Here is a 17,721-nt window from a genome sequence, read left to right on the forward strand (position 1 = left end):
TTTTTATTATTGTTTTGTTTTAATAGATTTTTGTTTTGTTTTATTTTTTTTCCTGTGACCGATTTTTTTTCTATTTTACAAATCTTTTGTTTGTATTTTTTAAAAACAACATTCAAAAACTATGTTAAATACAGTCCTTACACCTCAGCAGGTGGCAGCATCTGGCTAATCTTATTTAGGCTTGGAAACTAAGTAGGATTGTAAAGCTACAGGGATGTTTTCCTAAAGTCATTAGTAGTAAAATGTAAACTTAAGGAGTTTACTTAACAGTTAGTATTCAATATATATTGATATGGAGATAATCAGAACATTATTAGCATACTTTTACAATGGTGGAAATAAAATTAGAGAAAGCAAAAATCCTATTGACTATGAAGAATTCAGAAATCTTTTCTGGATTTTTCAACAGCATTTCCACAATTCTGAGTGTACAAATAGGTTTCTATTTAAAAAATAGCGAAATTTCTGTGATTAGCCAAATTAGACTGACAGGATGCATTAAAGAAAAGTAGGCATACAGTTTGAAGCATGTGCCAAACTAATTTCTTGCAAGTCAAATATCTGTTTTCATTCAAGGTAATAGGAACAACTAAGTAGGAATTCATTTTTTCTTATGGTTGCTTGATAACATGTAGGATATTTCAGAATAATTAAGAATTATCTTTTCACTTACCACAAAATTGGATCATTAGCTAGCTCACTGAAGCGTTTACATACACATGCTGCTCTACAAAGATCTTGTTCCAGCAAGTATGAAAAGATTTTCAGAACCACTTCATCAGGTAATTTTTCTTGAAGATACTGTTCTGCAGGTGCTGCTATTAAAATACAAAATAACAGGATTGAATTGTCTGGATTATTTTTATCAAGAAAGATCATAGACATCTTGTATCTTTCTTATATTCATGATCTGACTGAAAAAGATGTTATTAGAAGAAGCAGCTTGTAGGTTACTTACCAAAGCATAAAAACTAGGTATGCATAAAACTAGGTATGTTGACAGATTTTGGATAAATTCCAACAAACCACCCTTGCTTAGCAATCAATACGGACAGGCAGTGAACAATATTAAATTTCTGATTTTTTTTATCTTCCTGATACTTGCACAATGTAGACAGAAATCACTCAAAGATTTTGATATCTCTTAATTTCAAGTAAGGAGCCATCAAAGAAGGCAAGCGCATATTCCAAAATCTAGTCTTCGCATTCCTGAATAATTCATAACAGTCAAGATATACATGGCTGGTGGAGATCTTCCAGTCTTTCTGTGTTAGGAGAAATTATTCCTACATTAACTCCCAATTTAGTGAATAACTACAACAGCAGACTTCTATACAAAGGGGACAATATGTAAGCAAAACCTTATCATACAAAAGTTGAACCAAAGTTGGTAGATGGCCAACTTTGCTGATGCAGAACAAAAGAATACTCAAAATAGCTTTGCTTGCAGCATGGTATTGTATGAGGGGAGAGCTTCTAAAGACATAGCACTCAGGACCAGTGTAAGTTCAGCTGTCTGGATGACAGGAAAATACAGGAAGAGGAGGGGATAAAAAGTTCTCCAACACCCAGACGTTCCTAAAAGAATTCCTCATTCCAAATGGAATGTCCTCCACAAAGACATTCTTCTAATGTAATGGGTTTATATATTTTATTCCTTTTGCTCAAGCTGCTTAAATACAATAAAAATAATAAATGAGGGCACATTGGTACAACAGCAATGGGAAAAGGGCACATTAAGCAACAAAGAACATGTAAGAGATTTTTCCATTTCTTCAAATAAATTTCTTTGTAACACCCAGTCAAAAGATTACAAAGAAAGCAACTAAATTCTTCATATTTATTTGATATTAATACTTTTCTTTTAAATGGTTTGCTTAAAGTTTTGAGAACCAAAAAATACCTCTATAGCCAATTTACTGTAGGCAGGGTTTATGGATTTTATTTTTTCCAGTTTTTCTTCGAGGCTATTCTAGTTACTTGCACATATAGCTGGTAATAGGCTGAAAAGGGGGGATGGGTGAGACTCCTGCTGCTACTTAAGCTGCACAGAGGCACTTTGATAGTGAGATGAACAGCACATAAATTTAATAAAATGAATCAACAAATAAACATTAGCATTACTACAAAGATAATGTGCAGATACACATCAACCAAACTAGCACTGTGCTAGACATTTATTCAACAACACTGGCAATACTTCTGTGCAAAGTGAATTAGTGTACATACATCTTTGCATTATCAACCTGCAAAATAAAGCACCAGACAACATTCATGAAAATGGATATCTATATGAGGTCTAAGAAGAACCACAGCAGTAGTATACAAAACAACAGTAGCAACATGCAACTGTTAAAATCTTCTGTCAGCTATATTTTAACTGTTTCCTTTCCAACAATTCATCCCCACATAATGTCATTGGTCTAAGCTGATAATAGCAAGAACATGCTGATGGTTTTTGTTGCAATGTGGCTAAGCTACAATAAATTTGAGGAAACAAGCAGGACCAATCACAAGCCAAGGAATATCAGCTCAACTACACTGCTTACAAAAGCCTCAAAATGACACCTCTTGAAACAACTAAGTTTTGTCTCGTGCTTGAAAGAGAATTTTAGAAAAGACAATTCATGCTCAGAACACTCAAAAATAGGTGTTTTAAGGTTTACAATGCTGTAATCTTTACTATATCTCTATAAGATGAGATTTTTTTACTTCCTTCTAAAACGACTCATAGGATTGTGTTGTTCAGAAGTGCTATCACGTTTCCCCAAAAATAAGACCTACCCCAAAAATAAGACCTAGCTTGATTTTTGAGGTTGGGCCTTATATAAGCCCTACCCCCAAAATAAACTTTACTTGACACCCCGCCCACTTTGCCCCACCGTAAGTTTTTTGGCAGGCCGGATCGTGTGTCCCCCCGCCTTGCCTGCTGCCAGTGCTGCTGCTACAAGGTGGTCTGAATTTTAAGAGAGCCGGGGCCTGAGGCAAGCAGAGCTGCCTCTTTTCTATCCCTACCCTGGATTGGGGAATCCAGCAGGCAGGCAGGGGTGGGAACTGGCCAGGGCCTCAACTATCAGCTTCTTTCACCCACATCACGAAGCAGCTTCCAGAGGTGGCCTGCACTGTCCCACGGGCTTTGCCAGCTTTCTCTTCCTCTGCAGAAGGGCGGGAAAGAAATCTGGGCATCCCAAGATGTCTCATTATGAGAGGCGACTCAGGTTTCCCTCGTTGGGGGAGGAAGGCTTTGGAAACTGCCTTTTCACTTACATTAATAATCAATATTGTAATCCGTCCCTTATCCAAGGCGGCCAGCCAGGCATCAAAGCGCTGCCGAAAAAAGCGGCGTCTATATGCGCATCTGTGTGCGCGTCTGTGTGCCCATTTGCCTTGCTGTTTTCGGGAGCACTTTGGTGCCTGGCTGGCCGCCTTGGATCAGCTGCAGCACACCGTGGAAAGGATGGCTGAGGTTTGGGGAATGGTCTATCCCCATTCGTAGTGTGGCCACTGTTCAATTGCCATTCCGCCTCTCGGGAGGGCAGCATCAGCTGCCAATGCAGTGGCGGGGAAGGCAGAAAGCAATTCTGCCCACCAGATCAGCCTGGCGGGGATGGGGTGGGAAACTGAGTGGTGCCAAAAACAGTGCTCGGAGCCTCCAGGAGCTGCAGGGATCAATGCACACCCTTGGCAGTCATCCTGCTGCAACGCGCAGCCTCTCCCTGTAAGCAATCCGGCTCGCCCAGGGTCAGGTTGGCTGTCGTGGGAGGCTCGTCCCGTATGTGCAGCAGAGGTGGAGGATGGGGATGGGCCACGCCTCCCGTGATGGCCAACCTGACTCTGGGCGAGCCAGATTGCTTCAGCTGCGAGGAGCCTGGCCTAAGGTTTCTATTGCCCAGGTTTCCTGAAGGTGATGAGAACTGCAGCCCACTGCAGCTGAAGAGTTTAGCTGAGCTACAAAGTTGAATGCACCTGTAAAGCAGTGGTGAACCCTGAGCAAGGAAGTGTGAGATTTGAGGGTGCGAGTGTTTGTATTTCTGTGGCTCATGCGCAGAATTCACACCATGCCTTCCCACTGACTATCATGATTCTGACAGATGAAACTCTTCAAAAGAACTTTGAGGCATTGTTTACCTTAAAGAATCTTTTATTTGAGAAACTAAGTATGGGCACTACATAGTCAAAACCAAAAACTAAATTCTCCTCCCCTGGACACAAAGTATCAAAGCACAACTCCTTCCTCTAATCATAAATCACATTCCCCAATTAGTTTGAAGCACGGGCTTTCTCCCAAGCTCTCCAGTCTGCCAAAACTCTATCAACTCTGAGCCCAATGACCTTGGGTTCCCAAGGCTGAGTTATTATTGTTATGACTAGCTGGACTCTCATCCACATTCCCCCTCCCAGCATCAACTAACTCTAAAAGCAATAGAGAAAGATGGCTGCATTTCCATCTGTTATCAAAGCAAGAACATCCGATGTTAGCAGAGTTGACACTGACATTCAAGGAGACTAATCGTGTTAAATACAAATCATTTTTTTGAAAAATAAAGGGACGGATTACAATGTTGATGATGAATGTAAATGAAAAGGCGGTTTCCAAAGCCTTCCTCCCCCACCAAGAGAAACCTGAGTAACATAGGAAGCGCCGGCCGGACTGGGCCTTGTGATGAAAAAAATAAGACATCCCTCGAAAATAAGCCCTAATGGCTCTTTTGGACCAAAAATAAATATGAGATTCAGACTTATTTTCAGGGAAACACGATATTAACTGCATCTATCAGTTAAAAATCTTGTTCTTCTACCTAGCAAATAGGACTACTTTATCTTATCTGATATTTATTAAAATCAGATTACTTAAAACAAAGAGATCTAAAGTCGGCATCCTAATTGTTTTCCATTTAAAAAATTCAAAGGATGTAAGACTAAATTTTTTTACACCGCACTCTATACCATAAAACAGTTATTACCTGATAAATCCTGTAATTTTCCAGATACTCTAGCACGTTTTGCTCGATGGCCGAAGTTTTCTGTAGCTGAAGTAGAAGCACCCTGACAAGAAAAAAAACATTTTAAGCAGCTCTTCTAGCTACTACCCCTCAAAAGTTAGACCCAGCCTGATAGTAAGCCCTAGCTTGATTTTTGGGGGTAGGCCTAATATAAGCCCTACTCCAAAACTAAGCCCTAGTTTTGCGGCAAGGCACACTCCTAAAAATCAAGCTAGTGTGGGGGTAGGGGGATGAAACTGTCCCACGCGCCCTGCACCCACTTACCTTACCGGTAGGACCAACACAGCTAGGCCTCCCACACCTCGACACCTGTTGCAACGCTAATTGACTTCTGAGACTTGTCGCCACTTGTGGCCAGAAGCCATGTGGCGCATTGCATTGTTGTTGCTTCTCCCAGCAGGGTGCCTAATAGTGCTTTGGGCAGCTTCTGCTGCTCACGTGCTTTGGGCTGCTTCTGTTGCTCGCTGCAGAAATGGCCCAAAGAGCCACACAGTGTCCTGCCACGAGCAGCAGAAATGGCGCAAAGCACCATGCGGTGTTCTGCCGGGAGGAGAAGCAATGGCACAATGCAAAGAAATCAGGCAGCGGTGCGACAGGTGTCAGGGTGTGAGAGGCCTGGCTATGTTGGTCCTAAGGTAAGACATTCTCTGAAATTAAGACCTAGTGTCTCTTTTGGAGGCAAAATAAATATAAGAGCGGGTCTTAATTTCGGGGAAACACAGTAGATACAGTCAAGCATCCCAACCAGTCTTCATCGATTTTTTATTGATATTGGTATTCTTACATATGCTCCCTTGACAACTCTCTGGACTAGATTATGCCCACAGTATTATTTATCTACTCTAAAAAGCTACATGTTTTTTTAATACCTCCATATTGCTCTTTGCAGGACAAGCTGTTCTTTTAGGTAAAAGAGTTTTTCTGCGAAGTTGGTATGGACTATTTTGTGCACCAGGACCCGATTCTTCTGCAACCATATCTGCAGGTACATCATCATCTACCAAGAAACAAAGAACACATCATAGTTTTTCATACAAAATAACTTATTTTATCACAATAGGAAAAACTTTGTAATTAAATTATAGGAAGTCAAAGCTGGTGTATTAATGCAATTATCAGTCACATGTCCATCACGGTTAAATATTATGCTGCATATCTATATATTTATTTAATATTAGTAAACACAATTGCATTGTATTCATATATTTTAAACTTTTAAAATCCTTATTGTTAACAGCCTTGACTTCTTCTAGAAAAACCAGAAATTTTGAAACAATACAAGGGAATGTGTCTGAGTTGTTAAATCAGTGGTGATCTAACATTTCAATAACTGAGCAGTTATTTCAAATCCTGCAGCAGTTTAGAATAGAATATACAGTGATATATCTCAAGTTTACTGATCTAGTGTGTACACACAAGGGCAATACAAAAGTTAGGAGCACAAGACTTACCTATAGTTAATTCACAAATATATATTAAAACTAAAAGCATTGTAGTCTTCTAATCTTTTCTGCAATGTGCAGTGAAACAGATGGCACTTTCAAATTTACAGGATCCAATCTGGGTTAGTCACCGGGACAAGACGTTTAATTCGAGAGAAGTTCCCTGAGGATGGGCACCAGAACGAGTCTGAAAGCTCGGAAGACTAAACCTCTGGTCCTAGTGGCCAACGAAGACTAGATCTTGTGATATTATCCTGGAACACATATATTTGCCTTTATTTGTGCTTCTCAAATTTTTGCAATTATTTAAAACATTAATTTTAATTCAAAAAAGTGCTGAATGTATATTGTACACTTAAGGTTTCAAAGAAGCTGATTACTTTCCATTTGCAATGCTATATGTTGGTTTAAGATGCAACTTATTATTATTTGGTAGACCAGTTTGTATTTCTAAACATAATATCTCCTTTGAATTATGCATCTTTCACTATTAACTACTACAATAATGCTAATATAAAACAAAATAAATTCTATATTTTGAAGTCCAGGACGTTACTGATGGGATACACAAAATGAGAAGTTTATAGTCTTGGTCTGTCTGCTATTCAGAATAAAAAACAGAAAGAAAAGTCTTCTGACTTGTTAATATAAATCATTGCATCTATTTTCCTAAAGGTAAGAACTCCATTATCATAATGTTACAGCTAGAAAGAAAGCTAAATATTACCAAGCATTTAACTGGTACAGGCATAAAATGCCCTGGTAAAAATACAGGTAGTCCTTGATGTCCAATCATAATTGAGTCCAAATTTTTCATTGTAATGCAAAGCAGTTGTTAAGTGAGTCTTGTCCCATTTTACAACATTTTTGCCATACTTGTTAAATGAATCATTGCATCTGTTAAGTGAATCAAGTAGTCTTTAAGTAAGTGGTTCTCAACCTGTGGGTCGGGACCCCATTTGGGGTCAAACGACCATTTCACGGGGGTCGCCAAACAACACAGTCCGCCTTTTTTCCCCCCTTTTCCTTAGCTGTGCTACTCCCTTTTATTCTATTGGCTTTTGAAAGTCAATAGGAATTGTCCAGGCTGTCTCTGCCCTGCTGAGCCCGCCAAAAGTCCCATTCTTCAAACGGTGCTGCACCAGTTGAGTAGTCCTCGACTTACGACCGGTTGGGGGTCGCGGCATTAAAAAGGTTGAGAACCATTGCTTTAAGTGAATGTGGTTTCCCCCATTGACTTTGCTTGTTAGAAGCCAGCTGGGAACATTATAAATGTCTCCAGGATTTTGCCAGGTGGCAAATGCCCAAATTTTGAACATTTGACTATGGGGATGCTGCAATGATCCACAGTGTGAAAACCGGCCATAAATCACTTTTTTCAGTGCCACTGCAACTTTGAACTGTGATTAAATAAATTGTTGTAAGTTGAGGACTACCTGAACAATATAATCCACAGTGTAGGTAGTCCCCAACCTATGACTGTAATAGAGCCTGCTGGTTGTAAAATGGATCAGCAACATGAATGACCTGTTTATATAATTTTTTTCCCGGCAATCATTAGTGACTACCAGTTATAAAGTGCTCATCACAGTCATTAAGCAAACACTGCAGTCATTAAGCAAAAATGTTGGAAATACAAATGCAGACTGATTGCCGAGTGCCCAGCATGCAGTCATGCAATTGGGGGGGGGGGGTGCCGTTGTAATGTTGCAGCCAGTTTGTAAGATCTGTCCTGTAATCTATAAACCAGGTAGATCTGTCCTAACTTCCAAACTATCTGTAATATAAACAAAATGTCTACAATAAAAATTATTAAACTAAAACTAAAATAATAACATACATAAATAACATATAAATGAACAAATAATATCAGAATATGTATCATGTATTTGTAATTAACAGCAACATAGATAGCATCTCCACCTCCATACTCTGTCTATATATACCCCTCATGTGTATCAGCTGGCTATCCTCCAAACTCAGGATGATGCTGGTCACTGCTTTCTCATTCTTTCTCCGGTCCCCATCATCCAGGGCTACAGGTGGATCAGCAATTATCACCCACAGCTCCTCCCTTCGCAGTTACATCTCCATTTTCAGACACCAGGAGAGGTAGTTTGTCTCATTCAGCCGAGATATTACAAAACCTCCTTCCATTACGCTGACAGAGTCCGTATTGCCTGTTACTACCACAAATCACAAGCCTTAACTTTTCTGGCTCTGGGTCAAGCTCTCACAGGGTTTCTCCTCTCTCTGGGCCCATAACCTGTCAGAGCGTGCACAGTCTTATTGTGCGAGATAACCCAGGAGTAAATACAGTAAACAGTGGTCTATAATAAATGGTGGTTTATCTTACACTATCTACAATATCATACACCAGGACCAATATACATACAGGTGCTAATATAGCAGGATCCAACAAAACACAGTTACAGCAGGAAACGGAAAAGAGAACACATCAGCAGAGCCTTCCCTTTATATAAAGGCTCTTAAAGAGACACAGACCCTGTTGAGTCATTTCCACCATTACAACTTTTATCTTACATTACATAAGCTGGTTAGCTGTTAAATCAATACCTTGACAGAAAATACTCAGTTTTCATTAACTTCTAGAAAGACAACAACATGGGGGCATGTCTAATCTCTGACTGCTTCATAGATCAGGTGCACCAACTTGTTAAGAGAAAATATCAGTGCTAACAAAGAACCTTGCTACATAAACAGCAACTCTTATCTTGCTTGGGTTCAACTACAGCCTGTTTCATCCCATCTCTGACTGTTTCCAGAAATAGATAAGACATCTCTTGTATAGCTTCAGGTGATAATGTACACTGATGGTATCATACCCTACTCATAGATAGCCTTCTCCAGTAACTTTATGTAAATATTAAAAATATTATGCACATATTACGTCTCAAGTCCTTTTGCATTCCTGAAACATCTCCTTCCCATTTGCTTTTCCTCCCCCAAGTTCTAGCGAATGACTTTCTGAAAATATAGTAAAACATCTGGAACAAAGGATTCAAAGTGAAAGGAGCAAATGGAGACAATGTTACTAACATAGAAGAAAGGCTTTTTCAAAGACATGAGAAAATAATTCTCTAAAACTAGGACACAGAACATTTTATAGAGTATAAAATGGAATGGAATTACAAAATTGAATTGAATAGATTACATCTACCTTCATCCAACAAAATATAGCATGCTAAACTGATAAATGACTGTTTATTACATCATTAACAAAACATAAATGAATTTCAGTTTCTAAACTCATATTTAGGTTTCAATGGAAATAAATACCAGAATTAATTTTATCAAAAACAAAAAAGTACTATTTGATGGACTGAAATTTATAATCTTCAACTTTCACTTTGCGCTCCTTAAGATTCTGAAAAATGGAATGTTTATGTGAACTGAAAAAAGGCATTCAGTGCTCACTTCATACACAAGGAATTCAGGAAAAATGAGAAATGAATATGATTATAGGTAGTCCTTGGATTGCAACCTTTTGCCCAATGACTGTTCAAAAATATAACTGTACTGAACAAGGGGGATTTATGACCCGTCCTCAAAAGTTGCAGCCATGTCAGCATCTCCGTGGTCACATGACTGTGATTCAGGTGCTTGGCAACTCACCCTCACAACTGTTGCAGAGTCCCAGTTACATGATGACTATTTGCATCCTTCCCTGCCGGCTTTCCACAAGTAAAGTCAATGGGGAAGCTGGCAGGAAGTCACAAGCCATTCCTGCAAGTAGCTCTTACTGCTTTTTTTTCCTTAAGAGCTGCAAGGCAGCATGGAGATCTCATATTCCATAGCACTCTTCAACCTGCACTTCATAGCATTCCCTATAGCACTTGCTCACACTCTATAGCACCAATGACAGCCATTCACCCACACATATTCCATAGCATCCATAGCATCTCCTTGCCCAGCTGACCCCCTAACACTTACCCACAGCAATCATCCACCGGCCTATTTACCCTGGGATACGGTTTTTTACCTCTTCCAATGTCACAGTCGTGTGAAAGCCTTATTTAACAACCTGTTAATCCTTTGTTAACTACAGAAACGGGAATGACCAGGACTGCCATCAATAAGTAATGTGGTCATGTAACATTACACTTTACAACTGCATTACTTAGCAATGGAAATTCCAGGATAAATTCTTGGCGTAACCCGAGGACTATCTATAACACATTTCTATCTTATACTCTGATATCACACTTATGAAAATGATCTGAATTATGCAACATTTGAAAGTAGCCAAAGGGCAATAGCATTCCAAATTGTGCGCTGAGTGAGCAAATAAATTGATGACACAAATAAAATGCTATCGTCACAAACATTAATACTTTAAGATCGTGTGTGTGTGTGTGTGTGTGTGTGAGTGAGAGAGAGAGAGAGAGAGAGAGAGAGAGAGAGAGAGAGAGAGAGAGAGAGAGAGAGAGAGAAGTGGCTATAACAATGCTACTATAAAGCACTGCTATGAAATATCTAATTATAATTCAGAAGAAATTCCTTCCTCTTTTCTTCCGTAATTTTCCATCTTTCCTTGAACATCCTTCATCTCAAGTATGTCATTTTTCCACTAAGGACCCTAGAAAAAATAAAGGGTTTTTTTTCCTATAAAGACAGCATCTGGAAAAACTGGGCTGCTTTACATCTTTTAATATGTTTTAATAAACTCTCTTTACATTTAAAATATTTTCTGTATAAAGCCAAAATACACTTTTGTAGACTAGGTTGTATAACCTTAATAGAAAGTTATACCTATTTAACTTGTTTAGATTTAGCAAAGCAGTGCATGAAAGATACACCAAATAACACACTTTGAAAATTTGCCACTATCTAAATGAGTTAAGTAAAACCTGTATCGTAATTGGACTGAGGAATAAGGATTTCAGAGCTATTTTGTCCAACTGATGCAGCATATAAAGATTGTTATAAACATGCAGACAAACAGCAGCTAGGAAATGTTAAAACCTTCACTTTATATTTGCTAATAATTTGCCATCCTGCAAATTTTATTTATAGCTAGTCTCACTTGTATAATCTCTTTGTATAAACAGACACTGTAGGAAATTTTCAGGAATATTATTAATAGTTACTAAAATGCATACAAAATGAATGAAACAGAAATGTAACAGCACACATGAGTTGTTAAAAATCAGAGAAAAATAAGTTAGAATAAGCTGAACAAACACTTTGAAATAAGATTTTAAGAAAATGCACTCTGTGATTTACATCCATATTCATTACTACATATTTAAGAAAATAATAATTTTCTTGTATTACTTATACACTAAATTAGCATCTTATTTTATCTTATTTTTTTTAATATATGAATACTAAATTCAGTATACCCCAAGAATGCTGACACAACTATTTTATATCATGGAGTTTTCATCAAGTAGGGCCGCAGAAAGCATACATGCCAGTATTCATACCATTAAGGATGTGCAACTTCAAATCTGAAGCCAAAAAAAGTTGTCTCCCAAGAGGAACTGAAGTGAACTCCTTCAAAGGCCTATTTTTGGCAGAAATAGCCAAAATCCCAATGATTGCAGCTCTGTTCCAGCACCCCACCAAAGGAGTTTCCTTCTAAGCACAGAGGGAAGCCGAACTCCTTTTATGGGTGCAGAATTGGGCCCAAAATCCTGAAGATTTCACTCATGTTCCTGCACTCTACCAAAGAAGTTCCCTTTTGTGCATGGAGGAGAGCTGATCTCCTTTGGCAGACAGTTCTTTCAGTCAGCCACCAGTAAGAGGGAGCTAAAATCCAAGCAAATAGTGGAGAGTCAATGTGATAAGATAAAGAGTACAGAGTGCCTCAGGAAAGAGAGAGAGGCCCTGGGAGGCCAGCCACAGGGTGCGCACAAGCATCTCTCTGCTCAGGGGCTTAAAATCCTGCTTGGATTTCAGCAGGGAGGATTTTCAGTTCCTACGTGGAGCCTCATATGGTTCTCCCCCCCCACCCACAAAGTATCCCGTGTTCCATACCTGGAACTCTGTCTGCTTAATGACCTATATAATTGCTTGACATCAACAACTAGGAGTGCCAAGATTGCAGTTGTTGAGCAAAGCAATCACATGATTTGTTGCTTAACAACCACTTTACAGCAAGCATATACAGTAATTTTGTAGCAAACATAATGCTGGAATTAACAAATTCCATTTGCTATACCCATAATTACATAATCATACTGTACTTTCTTAGCTACCTTTTTTTTAGCTACCATATTAAGAAATATTTGATAAAAGGTAATTCTACATATAACACAATGGAAGTAGGCTGAGAGTAATAAAATGTGGACTTATACAGAAGACTGAAAATTTCAGAATACAGGTAATCCTCAAGTTACAAGAGTTCACTTAATGCTCGTTCGAAGTTATGCAATAAGTGTCCCCTAGTGCTTACAAGAAAGTCCCAAAATTGTGAATATTGCAGCACCACGGCAGTCTTTCGCCCTTACGAGCAACCGCAGTGCATTGCAACATTCACCCTGGTTATTCCCTCCCTCCCCATCCACGCCCCGGATCTTCCTAGGCACCAGGCCTTCAATACTCACCTTGCTAAGATTAAGATACTTCACTTTCTTGGCTGCTCCAGGCCTTTGGTACATTTGCAGAGAGTGGAGGCCTAAGCTAACGCAAGATCAGTGGGGCAAGATCTCACACTACTGATCTCACATGATCTCATGGTACTTTAGACTTCTGTTCTCTGCAACAGAGAAAGGAACCGAAGCTGGGAGACCCTTCCATAGCCCAATCTGGGCACCAGAGGCCTTCTCCAGGCCGCTCCCACCCAGATCTGAGGCTGGAGGACACTTCCGCAGCCCTCCAGTGGCCCTTTTCCAGGCAGCAGCAGCCTGGATAAGGCCTCCGGCGCCTGGATCGGGCCACCAAAGTGTCCCCCGGCCTCATATCTGGGCAGTAGTGGCCTAGAGAAGACATCCGGTACCCGGATTGGGCCACTGGAGGGCCACAGAAGCGTCCCCAGCCTCAGATCTGGGCAGCAGCAGCCTGGAGAAGACGTCTGGTGCCCAGATTGGGCCCCTGGAGGGGCATGGAAGCATCCCCCAGGCTCAGATCCAGGCAGCAGCAGGAACCACGGCAGAGAGGAGACTGATCTTTTCAAGGTGAGTCCGGTGCGGCAAGAAGGGAAGGGGAAGCATGAGGTATCTTAGTGGGTTGGAAAGACCTTAGGGGCCTGTTCCATCACTAGGCTCTCCATGGCCTTCCCCATCCTGAGATACCTCATGTTCACTTAATGAGCCATATGCGTCTTAATGAGCAAGGGAGTAATCTCATTTGAGGTACGAGATTCACTCCCATGAGTTTTCGAGTTACAAGTAGAATGGGCAGGCTCCATTACACTTGTAACTTAAGAACTACCTATAAGTGGTTCAAAAGCAAGATATCTTATTGAATTTGAATTTGCCATTTTCTAATTCATATTTGGTCAGAATACACTTATATAACTACTTGGTTATCATAACAATAACAAATATACTGGTCTCTCATATTACCTAAGACAACAATTTAAAATAACATCTTACTGACTGGATGAGAAACAATGGAGAAAGTAACTATCCCCATTGGCACTTTTTAACGGTATATAAATAGATTGATAAGTAATCTTGTAAAATTAATTCAAAAACCTTATAAGCAAGCTTAGCAGGGAGTACTTGCATTACTGAATAATGTGTCTTGCTGGGCTTTTTACACTAATAATTTTTCAGAAGCAAAGAATTATGAATATTTTTTCATTTCATGGAAAATATTCATGTCAATTGGTGAATTCAAATTCAGTCACAAGACATCAGATTTATAACATAAAATAATCAATTTAGGTATATGATCATGATGGGACATAGAAGTATGTGTGTGTTATAAAAGAGAAAAAAGATTTGAAAAAAGAAAAAGGAGAATCTCAGGGAAGAGAAAAAGTGAAAGTGCAAGATAGAAAGAGTAAAAGAAAAATAGAAAAAGAATTATTTCCTATTTTTTTAGTATAGATTTAAGCAAAAAAAATCAAATTCCTACTCTAAGGTTAATATTTGTGTACATTATTTTGATAATTTCTAAATTTAAATAAAATTAATATATTCTATATTTCTAAAGATAGAAATTCTATATTTCTAATTGTCAAATCTCAAAATCAACCTTTCACTTCTTTTGGTTTCTCGCAAAAAGTCCAAAAATAGTGTCTAGGTAGAAATAAAATCTGTCAAGGTCTTTCCTTTCATCAAGCTGTCAATTTCATCATTTCCACCAATTCCACCAGCTTTACCATCTATTTTTCCACTGCAGTTACAGTATTTGTTAAGTATTTTCACCTGTGAGCATATAAAGGTTGTCTTCATTTGTTTGTCCACTAAGCCCAAAAGAAAGATCTCTGGTTTAATTTATACATTCACTTTTAAAATTTTCTGCATTTAAATAAATATTGATTCCAATATTTTCCACTTTGTTACATGTTCATCTAAGATGAAAAAATGTTCTCTCAATTTGATTACATTTCCAACCAATATTTGAAATTCATTTATATATTTTTGACAATTGGTATCAACAACACATCATTTTATAAAAATTCTCTGTAAGATTATAATTCAATGTAAATTTCAACTCTTTCTTCCACATACTGTCCCACTGATCCAACTATATATTGTATCCAATATGCTTTGCCCATTTCATCATACAATCTTTTAACCTGTTTCCATTTTTAATCAGTTTATATATTTTAGCAATATATCATTTGTACAGAGCTCTACATCAAATTCAATTTTACCCTTTTCAAATTCATAATTCTTCTTATCCCATTTAAATCTTTCCATTAGCTGAGAATAAGGAAACCAACTGCATCAAAAACTTCCAAGTTTTCCAATACATTCCCAAATCAAGCGCAGAAAAGGAAAAAAGAACGAGTGAAGTAAGTGTCCCACATGGCACCCAAAATGGCGCCTGCAATGAACTATACCGAAACAGACAAGCTTGAGGCTTCCTTTGAAGCCTGCGAAGTCTGTTGAAGAACTGGATGGTTTAGCGCTGTGTTGTTCACAGCGCAGTAAAGGGAATGGGGGGAAAACAAAAAAGCAATAACTATACAACTTGAGCACTGCTTCTGTCTAAGACTAAGAGCCAAGCTTTACCATGTCTCTCTCGTGCAAAGACTAAGTCATGACTGAGGATTCCTAGCCTAAGGAGGCGTAGCAAAGATTGATTGACTTGGTCCAGTGGTGGCGAACCTATGGCACGCGTGCCAGAGGCGGCACTCAGAGCCTTCTCTGTGGGCACGCATGCCGTGCTTCGGAGATGGCAAGGGACTGGCCCCCGCCTCCCTGGCCCCACCCACCCAGTCTGCCACGCCCACAGTGGCCACACCCACCTGGCACCCGGTGATAAATAAATGGGGCTTGGGTTGCAATTTGGCCACTGGGTCTCTAAAAGGTTCGCCATCACTGACTTAATCTCTAGGGTAGGAAGACAAGATCAACCCATCTGTGGATTCTCCATTCGTCATACTGGAGAAGTTGTGGGTGCACCATCAACAGAGGCTTTTAGAAAAGAACTAAACAGACATTTGTCCTAAGTGGTATAGGGTCTCCTGCTTGAGCAGGGAGTTGGACTAGAAGACCTCCAAGTTCCTTCCAACTCTGTTATTCTGTTAATACAATAAACTGAATTGTAAAAGCTAGACTACTATATTATAATAAGTACTGCTATGAAAGGGGCGTTGTCTTACCTGAACGCCTTTTCTCAGCATGACGATGGAGAATCCACCAATGGGTTAGCTTCGTCTTCTGCCTGTATAGATTAAGTCAGCCAGCCACGCCTCTCTCCCTGGATCAGGAACCCACTCTCAACTGAGGCGCAGCTATTGGCTATGATTCAAATACATTGGCTCAGTTTTCCCTGACACAGGACATGACAGGCCCTAAGGGTGGGAGTGGATTCTCCATCGTCATGCTGAGAAAAGGCGTTCAGGTAGGACAACGCCCCTTTCATAGCAGTACTATCCTTGTCTTCCTGCCCAGAGACTAAGTCAATCAACTTTTGCCATGCCTCTTCCCTTGGCCCAGGAGTCCAAGTTTTCGACTTAGTCTTCACCATAATGAGACGTGGTAAGATTGGCTTAGTCTTTAGCCAGAGAGAGATCAGGTAATATTCTTTTACTTATTTCCATCTATTGTGGATTTTTCTCCAGTCGCTGTGCCTTAATAGTGCAGCGTTAAATCACTCCATTTAGGGGATTGAGGCTTCATATGGGAGCCTTCAACTCATCCTGGTAGGCAGCCTGTTTAGCGGGCACTGGAGGACGCCTCATGGAGGTGCGATCATTCCCCTTGTTCACTTGCTTTTTCGCATTGTTTGGGAGTGTGCGGAGACCTGTTGTTTGCAGGTTCTCAAGCGATTTCGGATCGTTTGTTGTTGGCTGCCCCCAGGCGTTGGCTTGAGTCTCTTCTTTTGTTTTCGCTGGCAGTGGTCGCCATTTTAGGCGCCACGCAGTCACATTGCAGGGGAGGCAGCAATTGTGTTGTTTTTCTTGGAGATGCTTTCTTTCGTTTTCGTCAGCAGTGGTCACCATCTTGGGCACCACGCAGTCACGCTGCATGTGAGGCAGTGATTGTTTTTGGCTGATTCGGTCAGAGTGCTCCTTTTAGGGGCAGAGTAACCTGTCTTGTCCCTTTGGACTGAATTTCATCAGGACACAGGAAGGCAGCAATAGAATTCAATTCTGGCTGCAATCTTCCCAAGGGCTATCTTGGGCTCGCACAAGTCCCCGGCCTAGCGTGAGCTACTCCTTATCCTGACAGAAGAAGGTATGGTGGCCATACAATTAGGTTGGTCCTACTGCCACTAGCAAGGCTAGTGTGCTGGCCGTGGCCATTAAGTGAATTACTTGCGAGCTGACCATACCGTTGAACTTAGGTTTTACCACCATGGCGACACTGACCAGAGCACGGGACGTGCTCTTACTGGTCCTGCTGCCATCAGGAGCATTACATGAGTGAGGGCAGTATCGTTAATTTGGTCCCGCAGCCACGTTTAGTCCTTGAGTACAACTGTTCATTCCATCGAGTGGCCCTACTGCTATCAGTACTCTGCTCCTTACTACTGAGACCCCTCTCGGCACACCACTGAGACATCTCCTTTAAGATCCCTCTTGGCCATCACCTAGATATCTCTGATTGCAATGCCAGACAAGGATGCAATGGCAGACAACGATACAAGGGCAGACAACGATGCAATGCAGACAAAAATACACCTCT

At 40.1% G+C, this 17,721-nt stretch overlaps 1 protein-coding gene across 5 annotated transcripts in view; it reads right to left on the minus strand.

Moving 5' to 3' along the window:
• The window catches only part of LOC120307121 (F-box only protein 11-like), a 70,092-nt gene that overhangs the window by 19,828 nt on the left and 32,543 nt on the right, over window positions 1–17,721 (minus strand). For 4 of the 5 annotated variants that reach the window (XM_039341420.1, XM_039341421.1, XM_039341422.1 and 1 more), the window contains 3 exons: window positions 5,873–6,000; window positions 4,965–5,046; window positions 674–818 (listed from right to left, as the gene is read on the minus strand). In XM_039341420.1, coding sequence (XP_039197354.1) covers window positions 674–818; window positions 4,965–5,046; window positions 5,873–6,000 — 355 coding nt within the window. The remainder of the gene's footprint in view (window positions 1–673; window positions 819–4,964; window positions 5,047–5,872; window positions 6,001–17,721) is intronic. The other variant, XM_039341419.1, reaches the window with a different exon arrangement.

The sequence above is a fragment of the Crotalus tigris genome, unplaced genomic scaffold, assembly GCF_016545835.1.
Source record: "Crotalus tigris isolate CLP2741 ecotype Arizona unplaced genomic scaffold, ASM1654583v1 scf7180000017765.3138416, whole genome shotgun sequence".
Taxonomy (NCBI): Eukaryota; Metazoa; Chordata; class Lepidosauria; order Squamata; family Viperidae; genus Crotalus; species Crotalus tigris.